The 23409-nt window shown below is 34.1% G+C and overlaps 1 protein-coding gene across 3 annotated transcripts in view; it reads right to left on the reverse strand.

The window, feature by feature from the left end:
- LOC121738398 overlaps nucleotides 1–23409 on the reverse strand; it is a 106113-nt gene that overhangs the window by 70094 nt on the left and 12610 nt on the right. For all 3 annotated transcript variants that reach the window (XM_042130415.1, XM_042130416.1, XM_042130417.1), the window contains exons 2-4: nucleotides 17013–17066; nucleotides 10192–13211; nucleotides 9903–9936 (exon numbers count right to left, since the gene is read on the reverse strand). In XM_042130415.1, the coding sequence (XP_041986349.1) occupies nucleotides 9903–9936; nucleotides 10192–13211; nucleotides 17013–17030 (3072 nt within the window). In that variant the 5' untranslated portion in view covers nucleotides 17031–17066. The remainder of the gene's footprint in view (nucleotides 1–9902; nucleotides 9937–10191; nucleotides 13212–17012; nucleotides 17067–23409) is intronic.

The following is a 23409-nucleotide window of genomic DNA, read 5'->3' on the forward strand; positions in this document are numbered from 1 at the left end:
ACGTTGTATTTGATGACTTTGAAATTTGAATCTACCTATTCGACCGATGATGAGTAAAATTTTCATATTAATAATAACTAGCTATTTGACCGAGCTTTGCTCGGTATTCGAACACGAATAAAATGACATTCCTAGATAGATCGATACTCGATCGATACTCAAAGATTCCGTTACATACATGTACAGCCTAAGCTAATGAAGGCGTGTTAAAAAAGGATTTGGCATATCAGAGCTGCCGGCAAAGCTGATCCTTTATATTCTTTAAGCACTTTCGAGCAGGTCATGTCGTGTGGCCGCACAGTGTCATGTAACTGCCATTATGATGCAAGGAAGGAAGTACTTTCTCCATACCCTTTGTAAGGATCGTGTCGTGATCGCTGCTCTTGCGAAATTCTATACCGGAATCAAAGGAGAACCAAAATCGAAAACCGGATGAAACCGGTAAACGCCGCCACCTACTGGTTTTTACCAGTTTTATAAGTACACACTAATATTATAAATGCAAAAGTTTTTGAGTTTGAATGTTTGTTACTTCTTCACGTCTTAACGGCTGAAGCGATTAATTTAATAAAATTTGGTGTGGAGTTAGTTTAAACCCTGGTTTAATTGCGGGCTACTTAATTGCGGGAAAATAGCGCATTTTATTTTCCCTAATAATTGGCAAGTAACACCGCGGGACATAGCTAATATAAGAGTGTCGCATAATTATGCCGCTTTTAAACACTTGCAACAGTTGCAACTGTCAGTCTATCTGATCTAACGTTTAAATATCGTGTTTTCCCTATACTTACTAATTATATCATAACATAATGTAGTAATGAATGAAAAAAAGTACACGACTGAACCAATTTTCCCCCAAATTGGCGAGAGTACATGATATTTAAAGTTTTTTTCTTTAGCAATAATAATTATCTGTGGCATAATGATTTGGAGAAAAGTGTTCTGTGACTCCATTCTTTTGTTTTATACTTATGTTCATAAACTTAGGTTCTACATAATATATAATATTATAAAGGACACTTTTTGTATGAGATGCTAATGTATGCGTCTGAGAGCTGAGTTCATTTACAGTCCGACAGTTGGGCCGACGACCCACCTGTCCAGTAAAAATAAAAAACCTTACGTCTTAGTATGTGTGGTCCTATACCTGTGACCTCAAGCAAAACAGGCACTTTTTCTATAATACTTATAAAATATCTAACCTGTATCAAAAACTAGAGATTATACTATATTATTAAAAATGCTATTTTTAACTGCTAACAGAGAATGGAGGAGTTTTGTCTGAATTTTATATCGTATCATAGCAGGACAAAACATTGTATTATATCTATTGTATATAATAAACATGTGATTAATGTTGTTGGCTATACAAAATATATTTATGTTATGTTTAGCTGGTTTTAGACTAATTTTCTATTAGCTGTTAATGGGTCCGTCAAAAAATAAATCAATAGAGTCTGCATAGTGTAGCTGTTATCGTAAATTATAATACGAGTGTAGATCTTATAAATAAGGGTAACGCCCTTTAAAAATTAAATAGTTCTAAGTAAAGGTAAGAGAAAATTATTATAGGTAAGTGTAAAATATAAAAAATAACTTGTGCAGCTATATTATATCTTGTATCTCGGCAGAGACAGAACTTTTTTAGAAAAAATAAATTTCCCTTATCGATTTAAAAACATCTTATTCATCGACTGGTTTTGATGAGAATAAACTTGTCTCTCGAAAACAGGTTACTATGTTCGGGTTAATTATGTTTTCAAGACTGTGTACAGTAGGTACAGCCAGCATAGTCATAGCAAAAAAAAGAGAGAGAGAAAAAGGAAGATGAAAGGTAGACATTTAAATTTCAATACGTACAATAATAAATAATTAATCCTACTTAACTATATTTTTCTATGTCCTACACTTATTGTGAACAGTAAAAAGTTAAGATTTAGGCGTACATTTAAAAGTTAATAAGTTGCAAACGAAAGTAAAGATTATTGAGTCAGGGAATACAATACTACAGTATTGTATTCCCTGACTCAATAATCTTAAATAATAATAAAATTACAATTTTATTAATCATTTTGTTGACTGTACTTAAGCGCGAAAATACTGATAATATTTTGGGTCAATTTTGAAAATATAAATAAAGCAGAAAAGATAAGCAGTTTTAAAAGTAATTGACATCTTGCCTTTATTATGATAATAATTGGCTTGTTGTGGTTGTTTTTACAGTTGCTGCGAAGTTGTCTACAAAAGATAGCTTCAAGATAAGACGTTTTTCTGCTTATTTTTTGACGTTGGGCCAAAACCAGATGCACTTTAGGCTATCCTTGACAAGATAATTTATACCATATTAAAACAAATATGCAAAAGGGATATTTTTTTTCTTTAAAAAAAAATATGAAAGTTGTCAAAATTTCGATGTAGAGTTTGTAGAAATGCTTACTGTACCATAATAAAAACGGACTGGACCGAACAAGGAACGAAGTTGCATCAAAATAGTAGAACGGAGTACTCGAGTATTTAACCTCAGACCAGTGCAGTGGTCCTAAAACTTTTTTGATGGCAGAACCTTTTAAAAAAGAGAATGTTTTGTCTTTGAATGAATTGCGGTGTTTGATGACGTACTTGATTAATTTATCGCGGAGCCCCAATAATAGGCCTTGCGGAGCCCTAGAGGTCTCACTTTGAGTACGTTTGCCTTAGACTAAAAACTAGATATCGACACACATGCATATCGTAAATATCGATCAATTAATTGATTTCACACGAATAAACGAGACTTCAGCCGGTTTCCGATATAATTGGACCCATACAAGCTAACAATGCCGACGTCAAGTTTTTAGCGCAGTAAAAACTAGCATGAGACCACAAAGGTGGATCTAGTTGTATAGTAATTATTGCAAACATTATCATCAGTTTAAGCACAGTTAATATTATCTTACAGGTTTAAGTGTACATCAACAGAACTAACACTAAGTACTATCAGAAAAGTTTTTTAATAAGCAGATAGTGGACCTACTTATTTTAGTCGCGTTTTGTCAAACCCAGCCGACAGAAGACGACTTACATGGGTTGTTAATTTGTTAAAGTTAAGGTTATCGTCAAATATGGCGACTTTTACTAGAGATTTGACAGTTCATTTGACATTTGGTTATAGTTAATTAAAGTTATAGTTAAAGCACAATAGACATAACGACCAGTAGTTCGACTGCAAAGAGACGGACAGGTTTCAATATCTGTCAAATTCGTCGGGTTTCACTAGGATTATAAATGGAATGTGCCTCGCGCTGGCTGATATAATTTATTTTTAAATATTTAAAATAAAGATTTCAAAATTGGACTCTGACAATTTTAATCGCATGTGCCAAAACACAAACAACAATACGACCAAAGAGGAACACGTTCAGCGAATATGTCATAGTTTTAAATACGTAGTTAACAATTCAACAACCCTAGCAACGATTTTCGTCATTATACGTCAAATTTGAAAATTTCAACATCAGTTCTAAGTCGGTATACTATATCATTCTGTCTACTCTGGTTAAAGTATATCGGTGCAATCCGCGCTAAATTGACACAATCCGACCAAATGAAGTAGGTTTGTCAACTTCCTATGAATCAATTTCTTTAATGGTACATTCATATTAATACATTTTTATAAATAATAATTAACTATAGTAATTAGTGTAGCCTCATATAATATTATGAAACAAATACAAGGCACCCTTCGTCGTCTTGTTCACCCTTGATAACTGCGGCAATTATTATTATGAATTTAGCGAAATTTTAGTAAGTAGGTACAAATTATTTGTAAACTAGCTATTTGACCGAGCTTTGCTCGGTATTCAATAAAACACGAATAAAATGACATTTTCTAAAAATGATTCCTAGCTAGATCGATTTATCGCCCCCGAAACCCCCTATAGACTAAATTTCATGAAAATCGTTGGAGCCGATTCCTCGTTTTGCTCGATTTGAGAATTGCTCGTTTAAAGATATAAGATAAAGTTAGAATGTATTTTTGAACATAGCATCGATTAAATCTTTAGACTGTCTACCCAGGTATATTTTTAGTTAGGTAGGACATGGCCAAATTTCTTTGTCTTTAAAGCTGTCATAAAACATCTGTTTGTTGTTTTGTCAATGAGTAAAGAGAGGAAGGCCGTAGGATATATTCGATGTAATTTTTACGAGTACGAAGTTTTTTATGAGTAAGTACGAAAATAAATTTTCTACCAAAACGTTTTACATATACAAGCACAGGGGCGGATCTTGAATTTGTGGGGCCCTAGGCTAATACTGCTCTACCTAATTACTCAACTAATGGCCATTTTGACAAGCTAATCTATACTTATATTATTATAATTGGGAAGAGTTTGTTTGTTTGTTTGAACGCGCTAATCTCAGAAACTACTGGTCTGATTGAAAAATTCTTTCAGTGTTAAATATCATATTTATCTAGGAAGGTGATAGGCTATATTTTATTGAGCTAAGACTAATAGGAGCGAAGAAATAGAGGAAAGTGTGGAAAAACGGGAGAAATAATTTGAAATGGCTTATTTGAACGCCCTAATCTCAGGAGTTACTGGTCCGATTTGAAAAATTCTTTCAGTGTTACATAGCCTACTTATCGAGACAGGCTATAGACTATATTTTATCACGCTAAAACTAGTAAGAGCGAAGAAAAAGAGAAAAGTGTGGAGAAAACGGGAGAAATTATTTGAAAGGGCTTATTTGAACGTACTGGAGCAATTTTTATGTTATTTGGCACACATAAATAATAGACAACGTGAAAGGACATAGGTTTCTTTTTTGCGGAAAAATTTACGGTTTCCGTGACATTCCTAAATTACGCGGGCGAATCCGCGCGGAACATCTAGTATTAATCTCAGGAACTAGTGGTCTGATTTGAAAAATTATTTCAGTGTTAGATAGCCTATTTATCTAGGATGGTTATAGGCTATATTTTATTGCGCTAAGACTAATAGGAGCGAAGAAATAGAGGAAAGCGTGAAAAAAACGGGAGAAATTATTTGAAATGGCTTATTTGAACGCGCTAATCTCAGGAACTCCTAGTTCGATTTGATTCAAATAATTTCTCCCCGTTTTTTTCCACATTTTCCTCTATTTCTTCGCTCCTATTAGTCTTAGCGTGATAAAATATAGCCTATAGCCTTCCTCAATAAATGGGCTATCTAACACTGAAATAATTTTTCAAATCGGACCAGTAGTTCCTAAGATTAGCACGTTCAAACTAACAAACAAACTGAAAATTCTTTTATTTGGTCATCGCACTGTAGGTCCTTTGTTAAATCGAAATTTATCATATCGATTTAACAAAGGACCTACAGAACCTACCTATCGAAATTGATAATTAATGACGACATTGTTGTCCTGTATTTGTTTTCTATATACGACATCCTGGAGAAAGAACGCTCTGCTCCCCGTGTATTATATTTCTCTATGGCTCTGCTTCACAGCTAGTGATCGGCATCGTTAAAAATCTTTAAGATGGTATAACAGTTTGGGGAAACATCAATAAGTTTCTTTTCATAAATTAGCCAAAAAATTTCACTGCAAGAGGTGTAAGACTCTGTCTTAGACTGCAGTAAGTAAGATTTTAACTGAATGCACTCATTCACTAAATGTTCGTCTACGGCATTTGGATAATGCGCCAACCTTATAATCGGTTTTTTTTTAATTCTATATAATTTTTATTATTGACAATATCGTCTATTGGTTTCAGTTCGGTTGGGGGGCCTCTGTATTCGCGTGGCCCTGGGCTGCAGCCCAAAAAGCCATATAGTAGATCCGCCCCTGGTAAAGCAGATCATTACAGAAAATCTGTAGAACTTGCTTTAATAAAATATTTTTTAAACTTTACATTAATTCTGAATGAAGTATGGAACTGGTTTTGAAAATGTTCTGTTCCAAGACATTATTATCACACCAATAAAAGGTGTAATACACCACATTCACAGGAAGTGAAAAATACTTTCATCTCATGTTTTTGGCCATTATTGGGCTCCGCAGTTAAAATGAACCACGAATATTATATAAGGTTAAATAATTTTTAATAAGAACCAGGAATATCTGGTTTAAATAATTTTAATCCAGATTAAACACTGGGTTAAATGCACAGGTTAAATCTCAATTCTCATGCCTTGTCTCTTTTTATTTCCCTCGTTCAGTAAATATACGGAAATAAAGAAGATAACGATAAAATGGTATCTAACCTACGGTTAACATTTGTCCAGATTATAGAGCATATTTTTTTTTCATTGTAGTATTAATTCAATTGTAATTCAATTTTGTTTATCTGGGGAGGTATTTCGTGGTTTATACTTCAACAAAAGCCTTACAAAATTTTATAATGAATCCTAAATTTTAAGCAGGCTGATAGTGATGAATAGGTATAGTCCAAAGACTATACCTATTCATCACTATCAGCCTGCTCACTCTATATATAAAAACAATGAACAGTTAGCTTTGGTAATCTAAGCCCAAGTCAGGTATATTCTATTGTCTTAGTAGAGTTCTGTTAGGTTATAAATCTAGCTATTTCCGGTCGCTAAAGATGTGAATTTTGCAAAAAATTGTTTGGTGTCTATTCATATTTTAATTATTTTTGGCTTCGTAACTTTCTTTAAGTCTTGTCTAGTCTCTACCTTGTTCGAATATATTAAGATTTAAGATATTTCAAACAATTAATTAAATACGAAATAAAAAGTAAAATGATTTGAAAATGTTTCCTAACATTATGTATATATTTTAGTCAATAGTTAATAATGTAATACTGAACATAATTATTTTTAACAAAAAATTAAAACCGACTTCCAAGGTAAAAACAATAATAACATTCTTATAATATGAACTAAAAAGTATTAAATAATGTTTCCTATCTAATAGTGTCTTTTTCCGAATTCGGCTAAACCTTAACTATTTCTGTACTCAATCTTCATCATTTTGAAGTCGGTACCAGATAGCTGAATCTTTAGTTCTCTGACACAATATTTGAAACTGGCACCGACTTCAAAATTATGAAGATTGAGTACAGAAATAGTTGAGGTTTAGCCGAATTCGGAAAAACATAATTTAAATAAACTTTTCTCAAAAATCAACCCCTGTCGAATGACAGGCCGAAATGTGACCCTCGTTAGTATGGCGAAAATACTTCAACCTCTTAATATTATCTTAATCTTGGTAAATGTTTACAAACCTACCCCAATTTATTTGACAAACTAGTACAAAAGAAAGTCGACGGAGGCCCGCTACGCGGGGCTCCTATTTCTGGGTGTTGTGGTCTAAGTTCCAACCTAACCTAACCTACTTTTGGACTTTCTGGATTGTGTTTGTTTTTGTTTTGGCGGGGGGCCGCGCCCCCCGAGCCCCCTTCAAAAAGGGTGGTTATAAGAGGTTAAAGTTTTGACGAAAAATTTTTCTGTCTTTTTTCTATAGTGCCCCGTTTCCTTGAGTCCAACCCAAATGTGTGCCTTACGCTCTGGAGTAAAGGTTGAATTTGTAATTGAATAGTATACCTCGGTGCAAAATCTTGCGTTTTGGTAGCATATGCTTAGGATGCTTCTTATAAAACCAAAATCACCATATGTTTCCATATAAATTTCGAGGAGTTCCCTCGATTACTCATGGATCCCATCATTAGGTCACCACTTTTGTGAACATGGTACCAAATTGGAGTGAAACCTAATACAACAAAACAAAAATTTTGAAAATCGGTTCACAAACGGCGGAGTAATCGTTGAACATACAAAAATAAAAAAATAATCTCCACAGCCGAACATATAACCTCCTTTTTGGAAGTCGGTTAAAATCAAGAATAGGCTAGAAACCGCAGACAGCCTCAAGAGTAAGCCTCGGGTCTCAGAAATACGATACAAAAATACATTTCTGACATTATCATATCGACGTTAAAATTGTCAAGTATAATACAATAATATGTTACAATGATAATATTTTTAGTAGCAAACATAATAATTATTACGGGGTCGGAGGTAGACCCCATAATAATTATTGTGTTGTAATAAAATATAATCGAACCACGTAATGTTATAGGCGGAAGGCTAGTTTCAATAATTTAAAATTTTTCGTTATCTTCTAACCTGTAGAAACAATAGCTCATAACTTAAAATTCACAAAAATGATACAACTGGATTTGATAACGTAGATTGCTTTGATTTAGCAGTTTTATCTTACAAGTTACATTTTACTGTCAAGTATAAAAACTTTTATTATTTGTTTGTTAGTTATAACTTATAAACATTAGCTTCGTAATGGCTGTACTGATTCCGATGAGGAACAGTAGAGGTCGTGGGGAAATGCTTTCGTTGTTGCAAAATGTACCGTTCCTCTGAAATGTTTGTATTGAATTAGAGTTCTACAAACCAGACTTAGATAACGTAGAGTATTTAAATGAGTTTACTTTTATATCCTTCATATTATGCAAATGTAATAGAGTTTGGGTGAATTAGCTATACAGCCTTATCACGTTGATAATGTGATTGATCACTCAGCCAAATATTCCATCGTGCAGCTGTAATTTAGTCACTATAATTGACATTTAGACGAGCAACAACTTGTTTAAAACTATAAAGAATTTATACCATAATTATTGTTCATGCTAAAACAAATATAAAAGTTGCAGAAAACTTTTTGAAACTTGGATAAAAAAATTGAATCTCGAAATGTGCATAAAGCGACCTATCGTCAGTGAACATAAAAGAAAAATAAACCGGCTCCTGCTAAATCGACACTTTAGGTCGCCTTCTGGTGTTCAAGTAAAATAATATTTGACGCTACCTTGCCGCGATCAAAACACTGTCTCTCACAAAAATCACTTCATTGTTTGTTTTTAACGTTTTTGGGTGCTGCCTCTCTTCGTAGAGCGCACTACCTGCGACGAAGCCATAAGTATTACTGAAGAGGTTGTTACTTGTTGATAGACAATTTGCCGCACGATTTTCACATGTAACCCGACGATATTGAATAGCTGTTGACTTCCCACACGTTCACTTATTTGTATTGCTCTACAATTCCGTCGCGTTATATCGAAAGAACATTGTATCACTTCGTATCGTGCGGAAGAAAGAGACGAAACCTTTGAGGCTTTTGGATTGTTTAAGTAGCTGAGTGAATCTTGTTATTGGTAAGTTAGTTTTTTGTGTAAATAAAATATAAAATTTTATAATGGGATAAAAAAAATGGGTAGGATTAATTAAATGATGAAGATAAAATGTAAGCCTTGAAGCTTAAAAGTAAGTTTTATGGTGTTTTTTTTATAAGATTCATAAAAATTTTAGTAAACAACGAGCTTAAAAGTTTTGCCACAACTTTACATTGCGTAACGAATGTTTTTCAAATGTTGCATCTTCAATTCTTTGACAGTGTCGTCATTATGACTCTGTCTCTTTCTTTCACTATTCCCACAGGGCGACCGATTCAAGGATAGTCGGTTCAGTGCTCCGCGAAGCCTTACGCCGCGGCGCTACGTGAGAAATTTCGGCGGAAATCGAAGTAACTTTTTTTAACAACAACTTGGTAGCGAACAGATGTTTTGTGCAAGCTCTTATGTGTCTTAAAGCTTCCGAGAAAAACGGAGGCTTTATTGAGTTAATGTGATAAACGAAGTATGCCTAGCTATTAAGTCTTAAATAAAATATTAGCGTTACACTATATATTTTTATTTGAGTACCTGCTATGTGCTACCTGAAACAATTAGTTTTTTAAGGCTATAATTTTGATGAGTTATCTATGGCTAACGAGGCTTGTGCAAAAAAAAAAATACTCATGGTATTCATTGATTTCCGAATCCCGTATGCGTTATTACGTTCCATAACACTAACATTACCAATATGAATTTTATAATGTTTAATGAGAAATTTAGTACATACCACGTCCTCGTCTCTGCAATCAATAATCTCGCTTCTGAAATTAAAAAAATATTTTTTTTGAGTAAGATAGGTACATAATTTCTTGCAAATGAAATATATATAACCTTACAATTTAATATAACAATTTTTATCTTTTATGTAAACTGCTACTGTCGTTATGTTCAAATTTATGATATAATAGCATTTCTAGACACCAATTAAGCCGAACAATGGACTCGAGAGAATTAACAGAGACCGTTTTAGTGCTTTTACACAAATTATGTAATTACAGTAAGAAATATTTTATTACCTGCAGCGTAATTTCTTTATAACGGGTGTCTGGGCAGTGCTGTCGTGAATTATTACTTGAGTAGGGTCTATCTCCTCGCATTCACCATCATCAAGATGTACCTGACCGGTTCGCCGAGCCAAAATGGAATCCATGAATGGGCTGTAAATCTGTCCAGAAGTACCCAATATGTCGTCGATATCAGTGTAACGAGAAATATATTTCTCGGCACCTTTCTGATACGGTAAGTGATTCGAGGCATTCCTATACAGTAGGTTGTTTTCGTAAGGAGAGCTCCGACCTCCGTAATCTTCTTCTTCTTTAGGCGTCTCCAAGCCTTCAGGGCTTCTTCTGTCACCCAGCGGTTCATCTTCAGGCAGATGTAAAGGGAACGGTGGAATTTGAATGTTTTGAGGATAAACTTGTTCTTCTTCCGACTCGGATGAATCACTTTCGTTCGGAGGCGTCGGTGACGGTATTCTTTCTATACCTTCTGGAATGTTTTTCTCACTAGACAACCACCATGGCCGTTCTCCGGATTCGACATGTCGTATGCGACGTAGTGGAAAAGCACCAGATCCCGATTTGCTTAAACTCAAACTACTTTCTTGCTTGTTGGAGGAGTTATCGTTGCTCGTTAGCCACCAATCCTTTTGCTCGCCTGATTCTATGTGCCGGACTTTAAAGAAGTTGAACTTCTCACTTTTATCACTATCACTTGACGATTTTCTAGGAGGTGTTAACCGCTCTACACCTTCAGGAATATTAGCGCTACTGTCAAGCCACCACGGCTTCTCATCTTCTACAAATACAGGTTGTTTCTGCATTTTATTTGATTCTAAATTTTCCGATGGGCTGACATAACTTGAGTTTTTATCACTTTTGACATCTTGTTGGCGCGATAAATGCTCACTACTCTGAGAAGTTCTCTTATCAGAACTGGATTCCAGCCACCAGGCACGTTCGCCTGATTCAATGTGTCGGATACCTTTTAATTTTACAACGTTATCATCGTTCGACGCAATTATGTTACTAGTACTATTTCTACTTTTACCAGATAAACTTTCAGTTGTGATGTTTGTAACATCCTTGCCAGTTGATTCAGAGGAATTAGATTTCTCAAGCCATTTGTTGTTATCACTACTATCTTGATGTCGTAGTTTAAATAAGTTTGTTACCGGCGCTAGTGCCCTTATTAGGAATGACTTCGCTTCTTCGGTCCCATTTTCATTTTTGTTTGGCGAAAATGTAGATGGATGTTTACCAGAAACATCAGTAGGTATTGATGTTTCATCTGCTGAAGTTCTCGAATTGTCGACTGTTTTTGACTTTGAAACACTTTCGTCCTCACTAATGGATGATTGTGTTGAAATGGTTACACTAGATTCTGGACTATTACTTTCTCTTGATTTAGAACTCTTTAATTTCGGAGAACTGTTAGGTATACTAGAAGATGAAGAAAGTTTAGATTTTTTTGGAATTTTTGTGGAGTCCTTGCCTTTGCTACCAGTCTCGCTGCATGCATCGGACTCTGTAGAACTTGCAGATTTTATTTTTTTCTTAATAACTTTCTTTGAAGAAGACGAATCTGATGAAGAATCTGTACTAGATTTTCGCACTTTTACTTTTTTTACTTTACAAGTGGTTTCACTCTTTGGAGGTTGTGGCGGCAACTGGTGGCTATTTGTAATTATTATTTCTGGTGACACTAGCTCAGTAGAGGTTTCAGGGCTTTTTGCTTTCTTTAATTTAAGGTTGACATTTATAATAATTTCAGAAGTATCATCATCCTTCTTTTCTTCATAAGTATTTATAGTTTCTTCGTCACAGTCTCTATTATTAGTAATATATATTTTATCTCTTTCTTTTTCACTTTCTGAACTAGAACTAATGCTTTTGTTTTCTTGTGGCATTGGTTCTTTACTCCGACTTCGACTACTTCTCTCATAGGAACTACAAGAAGGCTCGCGCAAATGAGAATACTGTGTGGAATATCTTCCAGCATAGCCAGTATAGCTGTTAGTGTTTGGGGTGTAATAAGTCCAATTAGTAACCGCAGTTCTAGCTGTGCTTCCAAATCTGCTCGACCTCGTAGTGTCATCTAGTCGATCTGACTGCATTTCCTTGTCTATCATTAAGGGTTTAATTCTTTTTCTTGTTACTGTTTTTTCTATCGTTTTGGCCATGTCTGCTCTTCTCATCCTAACGTAAACGGATGATCCTGGTGGAGTCGGTGATGTATGTCTTGTTACAACAGTTATAGCTTCCATTTCATCTTCATTTTCAGGAATTACTTCACTTTTATTATTTGCGTTTTCCTTACATATATCTTTTTCTGGTGAAATTTTGGCTTCGATCCTATCTTTGGATGAGTTTGACTGATTTGAAGATTTTTCTGACTCAGATTTATTTACATCTACAGTGTCGTTTACAGGTGATAGTGAGGGCCTTTTGACTGGGGTGGGACTTTTTAAATAATTTGAGGTTGCAAGGCGGTTAGATATCGCATACCTATTTACTGATATATCGGGTTTGGTTTCTGTTCTAGGTATAGAGCGAGTATAACTAGAGTTCCGTGGATAAATTTTGTAACTCGATAAGCCACTATAACTTTGAGCCTTATCAGTCTTATTTGGAATGTCTTTGTCAATATCGGCTTGTTTGGGTTCGACATTTTTATCCTTGCAATTTTGACTCACATGTTTGGTAGGCCGGTTCAGACCATACTTTGATGACGTTGATATCGGACTTACATCCCTACTCCGTGTGGAGCTTATTGCGGGCACTGCAATTTTGGTGTAGTCTTTTTTCTCAAACTGTGGCGTTGATTTTTCTAACTTTTTGTTATAGTTGCTGTAGCGATTGGCGATCGTCGATATGGGGATTTCATCTCGACTAGAGCGGTCGTTTAGTACGGGGATACTGGAAGTCTTGTAGTTTGGAGTGCTTGTGTATTTGGCAGTGACGGTAGCACGTTGTGTTGGAATGCTCGTACTGCTTCTCCCTGAGTCACGGTTTCTGTACGATGATGAGGAATCATACTGAAAATTATACAAAACAGATATAAGTAACTAATCCGACTTTAATAAAATTTTGTACATAGATCGTTTCCCGGGTTACTCCTAAAATGTTCCTTATGAATTGTACGCAAGATTAGCTTATTGTATTGCGGGCACCTAGTAAAGATTATACATAATTATAAATAGTAGGTACTGTGTACTGTGTGTCTGTCTATCCGTTACCTCTCTCTAATATAATAGTTTTATTTCCCGCGTGATAAGCGATTGAGCATCGAAGTCGTGAGCAACATCTAGTGTAAGTAACAGTCTTGTTATGCCGTTGCACTTTGCTAGTAACCCTTTAATGTGAGTGCATCGGAGTAATAATATCAGACCCATAATCTTCAATCAACACTATCACACATAAAGCTGTTGCTTTCACAACTATATAAATAGCGGGTGGAATGCGCGTACGGAGATAACGCGGGAAGGGACTTTATTGAGCCCTACAGTCTTGGATCAGACTGATTAATAGGTTGAGAGGTGATGTGACGACTTGATGCAGAATTGCCGACGAAATTTCCTAGGAGTCAATGATTCCAGTATCAGATTTTTGAAGTTACTCTATTGATTTATTGATAGGATGCTACCACGTAGTCTGCGTAAAAATAACAAAACACTAATTTATAATATACTAGCTGTTGCCCGCGACTTCGTCCGCGAGGACTTCAGTTTCTAGCGCGTGATGTCAAAAAAATTGGTATAAAAAAAACCCTGGTCAATCATTAAATAATTAAATCAATACAGCTGTGCAGTGTGTACACAGTAAGTATTTCATTTTTTATATTAAACTTTATATTTTATGCCAAATTTTAAAGCTTATTTAGCCCCCAATTACACAACTTTTCCCATAAACTATTTATCATTGATAGGTTTAAGGTTACGTCACTGCACAGATAAAATACTGAGTTATTTAATACCGTAGAATAGATATAACAATCGAAAAAAATCAAAACTTAAATGTAAGATGATACCACCTTTTATAGAAAGACTTTTAAGAAAGCGTCAGCGCGATGTAGAAGACGCACGGTGCCATCTATTATGAATTTTTGGAACTAACTTAATTTGAACAAATTTACGCATTTTCACCCCCTTCCAACCCTTTTTTCCAGTAAAAAAAGTAGCCTATGTCCTTTCTCAGGCTTTAGACTATCTGTATACAAAATTTCATTACAATCGGTTCGGTAGTTTTGGCGTTTGGCGTGAAAGCGAGACTGACAAACAGACAGATAGACAGAGATACTTTCGCATTTATTAGTATAGATTTGCACATAATCTATACACTACTGCACAGCTGTTTTTGGGTATTTTGATTAATTAAGGGCCGCGCTACACCGGAATGGCAGCAGCGAGGCAAGCCCTTTCAGCGCTGCCATTCCGGTGTAGCGCGGCCCTAAGAGGGGTACCAGTTACCAGGGTTTTTAAAAGTTTTTAAATTTGACACAAATTTTGTTGACACCGCGCGCTGTAAACTAAAGTCCACGCGGACGAAGTTGCGGGCAACAGCTAGTTATGAATAAAAACAACATAATATAATAAAGTAGGTATGATTAGTTCTGTTACAATAATGAAGTAAAAATTAAAACGCCATCTGTTTTCATATATTAGAATTAAAATGTTGATTGCATTGATATGTTTTCTGGATGGAATATAGGCCAACACGATACACTCGAACTCCTTTATTTTAGAGCGCCTTCTGTTGTCAACTTGTCACATATATTAGAAATGCAGTAGGAGTTCTATAAGATAAGATAGATTGATTATTATTATACCAAGTGATAATATTATTAAACATAATATTCTAACGTATTAAAAACTATAAACAAAAACATAAATAACTAATGTTACAATGAAGTAAAAAATAAAACGCCATCTGTTGAATCGTATCAGAACTAAAATGTTCATTGCATCGATATATTTCTGGATTTTTATTATATTATACCTAAAATATATTTAAGATTTTTGAAATATTATTTTAATACACATTCAAGACCCAGGAACATTGAAAACTTTTTGTTCCGCCTGCGGGACTCGAACCCAGGACCCCCGGGATGAGCGCAGGCCACGCGCAATGCGCATTAATTTTCATCGATATTTACATGGAAATAAGATATTTTCCCACATCAAAATGTAGCCTGTGTCCTTTCTCAGACTCTAGAATAACTGTGTACAAAATTTCATTGCAATCGGTTCAGTATTTTTGGCGTGAAGGCGAGACAGACAGACAGACAGACAGAGATACTTTCGCATTTATAATATTAGTATGGATAGTATGGATAATTGATCGATCGAATTGCAATATTATGTTTTTTATACCCGTGACTATCCCGTTTCTTAGTCTGAATAAATTATAAGCAAAAAACTTTTTGAAAAAAAGCTTTTATTTAAATTCTTTAAAAAGAAGAAAATAAATTTCCCCTTAAAAATTCTAACTATTAAGTTATAACCTCAATATATTATACAATTTGCATGATAATAAAAGCTTGTCGCGTGATTTGTTGTTAATAATAAACTAGTAAATACCAATTTAACTCAGTAAACTGATATTATATTTTTTATTTTATTAATATGTAATTAAATATTGACAGATTGTTAAGTCTCGCGACAAGCTTTTATTATAATGCAAATTGTATAATATATTGAGGTTATAACTTAATAGTTATAACCTCAATATATATAACACACAACGATAATTTTCATCTACAATGTACAATAATTAGGAAACTAAAATGGGACTAGTCGGTGCAATGGGGAAATTTATTTTCTTCTATTTAAAGTATTTAAATAAAAGCTTTTTTTCAAAAAGTTTTTTGCTTATAATTTATTTTTTGTTTTTTAGTTAAATCTCTGACTAGATTTCTTGAGTCTGCTTGATTGTAAGTAGTTTGTTTTGTTTCAAGAATTTGTTAAAATCTGATAAACACGACACGACACGACACGACACGACACGACATGACACGACACGACAGGACACGACATGACTTTTCAATTTACTCTCAATAAGCCTTTTTGTTTGATACCCATATTGCAGAAGTGCTTTAAAAACAACTATATTCCCCTATCTTAGATGAGCCGCCATATTGGATGTACAATGACATTACATTCGTTTCCGAGTTACTCTCAATGAGCCCTTTCATTTGATACCCATATTGCAGAAGTGCATTAAAAATAACTATATTCCCATATCTTAGATGAGACGCCATATTGGATGAAGAATAACATTACATTCGTTTCCAAGTTACTCTCAATGAGCCCTTTCATTTGATACCCATATTGCAGAAGTGCATTAAAAATAACTATACCTCTATCTTGGATGAGCCGCCATATTGGATGTAGTATGACATTACATTCGTTTTCGAGTTAATCTCAAAAAGCCCTTTCATTTAATATCCATATTGTAGAACTGCATAGAAAATAACTATTTCGCCATCTTTGATGGTCGGCCATATTGGATTTAGAGTGATGTCACATACAATATCGTGTATTGTCATCCAAACTAAACGTGCCTGCAAAATTTCAGCTCGATCGATTAAATATATCTACTCCAAAATTGAATTCCAAGATTTCACCCGAACATACATACTTACATACATACAGAGCAAGTTAAATAAAAGCTTTTAAAATAAGTAGCTTATGATATAATAGTGAGCATAATATAGGTTTACTTTTGGATTGAAATATCAGAATACAGATAGACGGACACATAGCCACTGATTAGTAAATAGTTACTAAGCTACGGATACTTTACTTAAAATATTACTTAAAAATTAAAACATTACTTACGTAATTTCGGAAAGACATGTTGGCTGCTCATAAAATGGTTGTGTGACCAATAATCTGAAAAATTTAAGATTCAAATATCAATATTTACTACAACTATTTTATGTCAGGTATAGGCCGGTCACTATTTCTAAGATCGCTCGTCAATAATAGGAGGTCAATGCAGTGTTGTACTGTGAGAGACGTTTATTCATAGACAGAACGCGGACCCACGTAATTTGGTCGCGTCATGTCGAACTCAGCCGACAGAACTAAGGGTCAATTCAGACCACAACGCGACGCGTAGATGCATTTCTAAATTTGTATGGATTTGCAAGACCTCTCACGCTCACAAAATCTTTCAATTCAGTACAAATTTAGCATTTGCGAATACATCTACGCGTCGCGTTGCGGTCTGAATTGGCCCTAATACTGAATTGACACAATCCGACCGAATGGCTTGGGTCCCTCAACTGCATATTATGAATCAGTTTCTTCGATGGTACTTTTATGTCGTTATTAGATCGCGTATATTATGGCGTATAGAGTGTAACAACTGACATGTGGTAGATTTTGTACCATCGAGGAAGTTGATTCCTATGCATTTGACAGACCAATGTTATTTGGTCGAATATGTCAATTCAATGTTAATTGTGATCAGTCAACTGGGTTTGACGTAACGCAACCAAACTACTTAGGTCCCATATTTGCATAGGAATCGACTTCTCTGATAGTACATGTGTACATAAAATCTAGAGTCTAGACTCTAGACGCATGTCCTTTTGCCTCCAGTTTTGCCGGTCGATCTAAAAACTGTACACGGCCTACAAGTACATGAAACTTGGAAACACAGACAAAAACGTGGTCACAACTAAAATCCATCTCCATATTAGTTTCACTACCACCCAGACAGAAGTGAAGAGCTGAAAGAGACATAATATTATTTTAAGTTTATTTTGGTCTTAAGAGAAACTAAATCTAAATGGAATGTATGCGGTGTGTTGCGTATACGTCGGTTTGCATAAAGCCCTGAATGTCTTGCTGTTAGTCTAGGTTCTTAGTATTTCTAGATTAGTTAATATTCTTGCTACAACACTAGAATGTACAGTTTAAATACTTCGTTATAATATACTATACTCAGTCTTTATAAGTTTTAACGCTAACTTTGAATAAATAATACTTAAATAATAAATAAATAAAAAAAAAAGGTCTTTATTTCAGTCTTTAATGTACCCATAGAGCATAATATAAAAAAGATTATGTAAAATTAAAATTTAAAAATAATGTTGACACTGTAAAGGGGTGTCCAGTCATAAAACCACTTCTTTATATTTGTACATATTTTCAGACCTACCCGATAAGCAGACAAAATTTTATCACAGTCGCTCCAGCCGTTTCGGAGAAGCTTGGCAACAAACACGGCGACTCATGGATTTTATGTTATACTAGCTGTTGCCCGCGACTTTGTCCGCGTCAGCAAAATGTGATAACAAAGGTAATAAAAAAGAGAAAGAAAATCCCCTTTTTAAAGGTTCCTTCATAAAAAAGTGAAATATATCCTCCTCCTTTTCGGAAGCCGGTTAAAAAGTAGCCTAAGTTATGCCTTACTACATCAGTTATGTACCTAAAAAAGTCCCGTCAAAATCGCTCCAGCCATTTCAGAGATTAGCCGGAACAAATAGACAGACAGACAGACATACAGACAAAAATTGTAAAAAATATTGTTTTGGTGTCTGTACGCTATATACATTCATATACATTTAGTAAAAAACGGTTCTTTCAATATTACAAACAGACACTCCAAATTTATTTATATGTGTATAGAGTATAGATGTATAGATTAGAGATAGCTTAATATTTAAATGATTGTTATGTAACAATCTATATCGGCTACGGTTCTCGATGGGCAAAACTATTTTCCATCAAAACTAATAACTATTTTTATATTTATTGCCATGCACTACCGTTTCTTTTAAGTTTTAAAATAGACATGATTTTAATTCGATGTATCCGGACTGACCTAAATATCGCCTGGAAAAATCGTATCGTCGGTTTTCTATCGTTGTTGCTTAGTCAAACTAGTAGCGACGGCTTTTTGACCGATTTCCTAAAAGATGGAGGTTCTATTTCGGCTATATTTTGTGGCCTAAAAAATCACATAATACCTTTGTGTTAAAACCATTTTTAACACAAATGTATTATGTGATTTTTCATATTAGCTATATATTAGTTATATTTGTAAGTTTTAACTCTTGTATAATTTTAAAGACTACGTGCTGAAATTTAGTTTAAAGTTAACATTTTTGCGATTGCTTTGCAATGAAATTAAGTAAAAAATTAAGTACTGCAATTAAGTATAACACAGCATTTTAATTCACTATTTTTGGCCTTCTATAATAGCATAACTAAACATAACTATATATTCCTACGTAAAATGTTTAAGATTGAATATTTTTTCGCAGCCAAATGTACGGTTTTGGGGGAAAGTTTTAACATAATTATGTTAGTATATCTATAGAATATCTAGGCAGGGTTAAGGGGACCAACCGAAAACGGGGTTGGCCCCCAAAACCCTGCTTCAAAAATGTTATTACCTAGTCCAGCTCAGCCTCCTATATATAGGCTGAGAGTCGGAACAGCGATAGCGAGGGTCAGGAGGTATCTGAGCGACATCTTATGATATTCAGAAACAGTTTTTCAGAAATATATCCCACGTATATTCACATAGGGGTTCAAAACAATATTATAGGTAAGCGTAGCTTGCAAGCACAAAAGTTGGCGAGTTGCTAGAGCTTGCCATGTTCAAGAGTGCTTAGAATATTAATAAAAATTGTCTTTTAAAATATGCTTAAATAAGCATATTTTAAAATACTGTAAAACATTTGATGTAGTGGAAAAATATATTTTGGGATTTCAGAGCCATCTATAAAGTGCATTGGAAATCGACAGATGCAGCCCTTTTCGTTTATTACTGGAATACCTGTATTGAACCGAAGCTGCCCTTCCAGTGCACAGTTTACGTCACGCCCTTATATTTAACATCGTGAAGTATTTAACATCAGAGTGAGAAAGTAACAACTTGGATTTAAAAATCTATACATCTATACATACATACATATAAATAAAATTGGAGTGTCTGTTTGTAATATTGAAAGAACCGTTTCTAACTAAAATGCATATGAATATATATAGGGTACAGACACCAAAACAACATTTTTTACAATTTTTGTCTGTATGTCTGTCTGTCTGTCTGTTTGTTCCGGCTAATCTCTGAAATGGCTGGAGCGACTGGGACTTTTTAAGCACATAGCTGATGTAGTAAAGAATAACTTAGGCTACTTTTTAACCGACTTCCGAAAAGGAGGAGATTATATTTTTACTTTTTTCATATTTGATAGCGGACTATCCATCTTTGTTATTATACTATGTTGACGCGGACGAAGTCGCGCGCAGCAGCTAGTTATAAAATAAAAGAAATTAAAGAAAATTCACGGGTTAGTCATTATAAGCCTAAAAATAATAAAAGCTTTTCAGCGATTTTATTATTTTTAGGCTTATAATTAACTGATCACCAGAAATAGTAACATTTCACAGACAAAAATAGTAAATGATCACCAAAATACAGACCACCATTTTAACATCTTAATTTAACATCTTAAAACCAAAAATAGTAAATAATCACCAAAATAAGTAAATGATCACCAAAACTAGTAAATGATCACCAACATTATACTAGCATTTTAAAGTAAAATGATCACCAAAATTAGTAAATGATCACCAACATTATACTAGCATTTAAATGTAAAATGATCACCAAAGATTTATTATCTCGCTATCGTAGTTATACAAAATGACTCCAAATAAATGATCGTTACTTAAACCAAAAGTAGTAAACGATCCCCAACATTATACGTCAGAATTTAATGTAAAATTATAACCAAATATATTTTTATTTAGCAAATATCCTATTAAAGAGAAGAAGACAGATAGACGGACAGACAGACATCGAAGTCTTAGTAAAAGAGTCCCGTTTGTACCGTTTGGTTACGGAACCCTAAAAACGGGACTCTATTACTGAGACTTCGATGTCTGTCCGTCTGTCCGTCCGTCTCTAGGGCCTAGGCTGTATCTCAAGAACCGCTCCAACTAGACTTCTAAAAATTTTACAGATTGTGTATATCTGTTGCCGCTATAACAACAAGTACTAAAACAAAATAAAATAATTATTTAAGGGAGGCTCCCATACAATCAATGTTATTTTTTTGGCCTTTTTTGCTCGATATAAATAATGGCAACCGGTAGGCACGTTGACATTTTCGCAAAGGCCTTGATTATATTATATGTTAACTTCAATAATTAGGTAATAATAATAATAATAAAAAATAATTTAAAAGGGGCTCTCATATAAAACACAATTTTAGGTCTAATTTTGTTCTATAACGGTACGGAACCCTCCATGTCCAACTCACACTTGGCCAACTATTTTGTTAATAATATGCTTACATGTTTTGTCAATCGTAGTGATTTATTTGGACAGAAATATCGCATTGATTTTCTCACAAGGATTTGGTGATCATTTATTATATTTGGTGATCATTTACTATATTTAGTGATCATTTACTATATTTGGTGATCATTTACTATATTTGGTGATCATTTACTTTATTTGGTGATCATTTACTATATTTGGTGTTCGATTACAATTTGAAGTGTTGTCATGACTTAAATATAAATAGCTGGTAGTGTTGCAATTTTAGACTTAATTTTTTTGGTGTTAATTATCTTTTTTTGGTAAACAAGTTTAGGGTATCAGTGCATTTTTTGGTGGTCATTATATTTGTTCCCTTATTTTTACCTAAAGGGTCAACCATTGACAGGTATAAAAATTTTAAAATGCTACCATGAAACGTTGCATAATAATATTATTTCGTGATTAAAGAGTTCTCTTTTTTTACGAATTTCGAACTTCCACTTAAAAGTACAGCGTTATTTTTCGTCTTAGTGCATCTGACCCTTAGTATTTGATCGATGTGTAGCATAAAGCACGGATAGCTTGGAGCAAAGCGTGCTTTTGAAAGTGGAGAAAATAGTTCACAAGCTTTCGGTTTCCACGCGCAAAATATAGACTCCATTTTATGAGCTTTGATTAAGCTCGTAAAATTTCCACATTATTTTGTGCCTGGATTTTGAAATTCACGGAGAAATCTAGATAAATTCACATAATCAAATAGTCGAAATCTGCTTTAGCCGACTGCGACATAAGGAAGGATTATGTTTAAATGACAAATTTGAGGCAGGCTTTAGGCTCAAACTGCTTGTAGAATTTACAACAACTATAGATTTAACACAGGATGACTCAGTAGTTTCACCAGCAAACTCCAGCAGAAACAAAGTTAATATGAATACTCTCAGTAGGAATAAGATTAAAAAATATATAAAGGTGAACAAATTCATGAAGAAATCCAAAATATTATTAAACAAACAAAACAAAGTTATAATTAATGAATTAAGTAAGCGAACAATGTTAGATAAGTTACAGAAATACACAGAGGAGATAAATAACAACAGAATAAAATATGAAAATGACATTGAAAACCTCAGATGTAAGCTTCTACGGGCAGAACATTCGCTTAATCATTATTCAAGCTTATATGAAACTGCCACAACTGAACTGAGAGAACTTAACTTGGCTATGGATTCCTTACTGAATAGCCAAAACAGCCTTGAAACAAGAGTCTTGGAGGTTTGTTGCAGTGGTGCTGGCCCGGAGAAGAATGCAACGGATCTCGATAGTATTGTCCCAGACACTTCGGTTCCCATAAATAATAATATGCCGATAAAATGTAAAAGTGTGATGTTTAGCGACGGAATAGGAAAAGACCTGAGTCAATTTTTAAGCTTTGCTAAAGACCAATTATTGTTATTCTAACTGTAACTTAGAGCATATCTTAGAAAATATGGTTAAACATTCTTCGCTCAACAAACATACTAATCTCATAATTTGTGTAGGAAACAGAGGAAGGGTAAAGAAATTTGACTTCATTAAATATATGAACACTTTGACTTCCAAATATATGGGTAATATTATATTCTTCACGCTTCCTTATAGCAATAGCTTGACAGATTCTGAAAATTTTATTAGATATAAGCTCATTTCTCAACATAATAAATATGTGCATGTGATAGATCTTAATAAGCTTATTAATAGAACATGTTACGTAACAAAAGGTAAATATTACCTTTCTAACTTTTACAAAAAACTTAGAAAAGTATGTAACTAAAATATAAAACTCATAAAATTAGTACATCAAAATATTCAAGGCATAAATAGTAAAATGTTAGAATTGGAATTGTACCTTAACTCTTACAACATTGACGTTATGTGTATAACTGAGCATTGGATAAGAGGTTTTGAGCTGAT

Source organism: Aricia agestis, chromosome Z (assembly GCF_905147365.1).
Source record: "Aricia agestis chromosome Z, ilAriAges1.1, whole genome shotgun sequence".
Classification (NCBI taxonomy): Eukaryota; Metazoa; Arthropoda; class Insecta; order Lepidoptera; family Lycaenidae; genus Aricia; species Aricia agestis.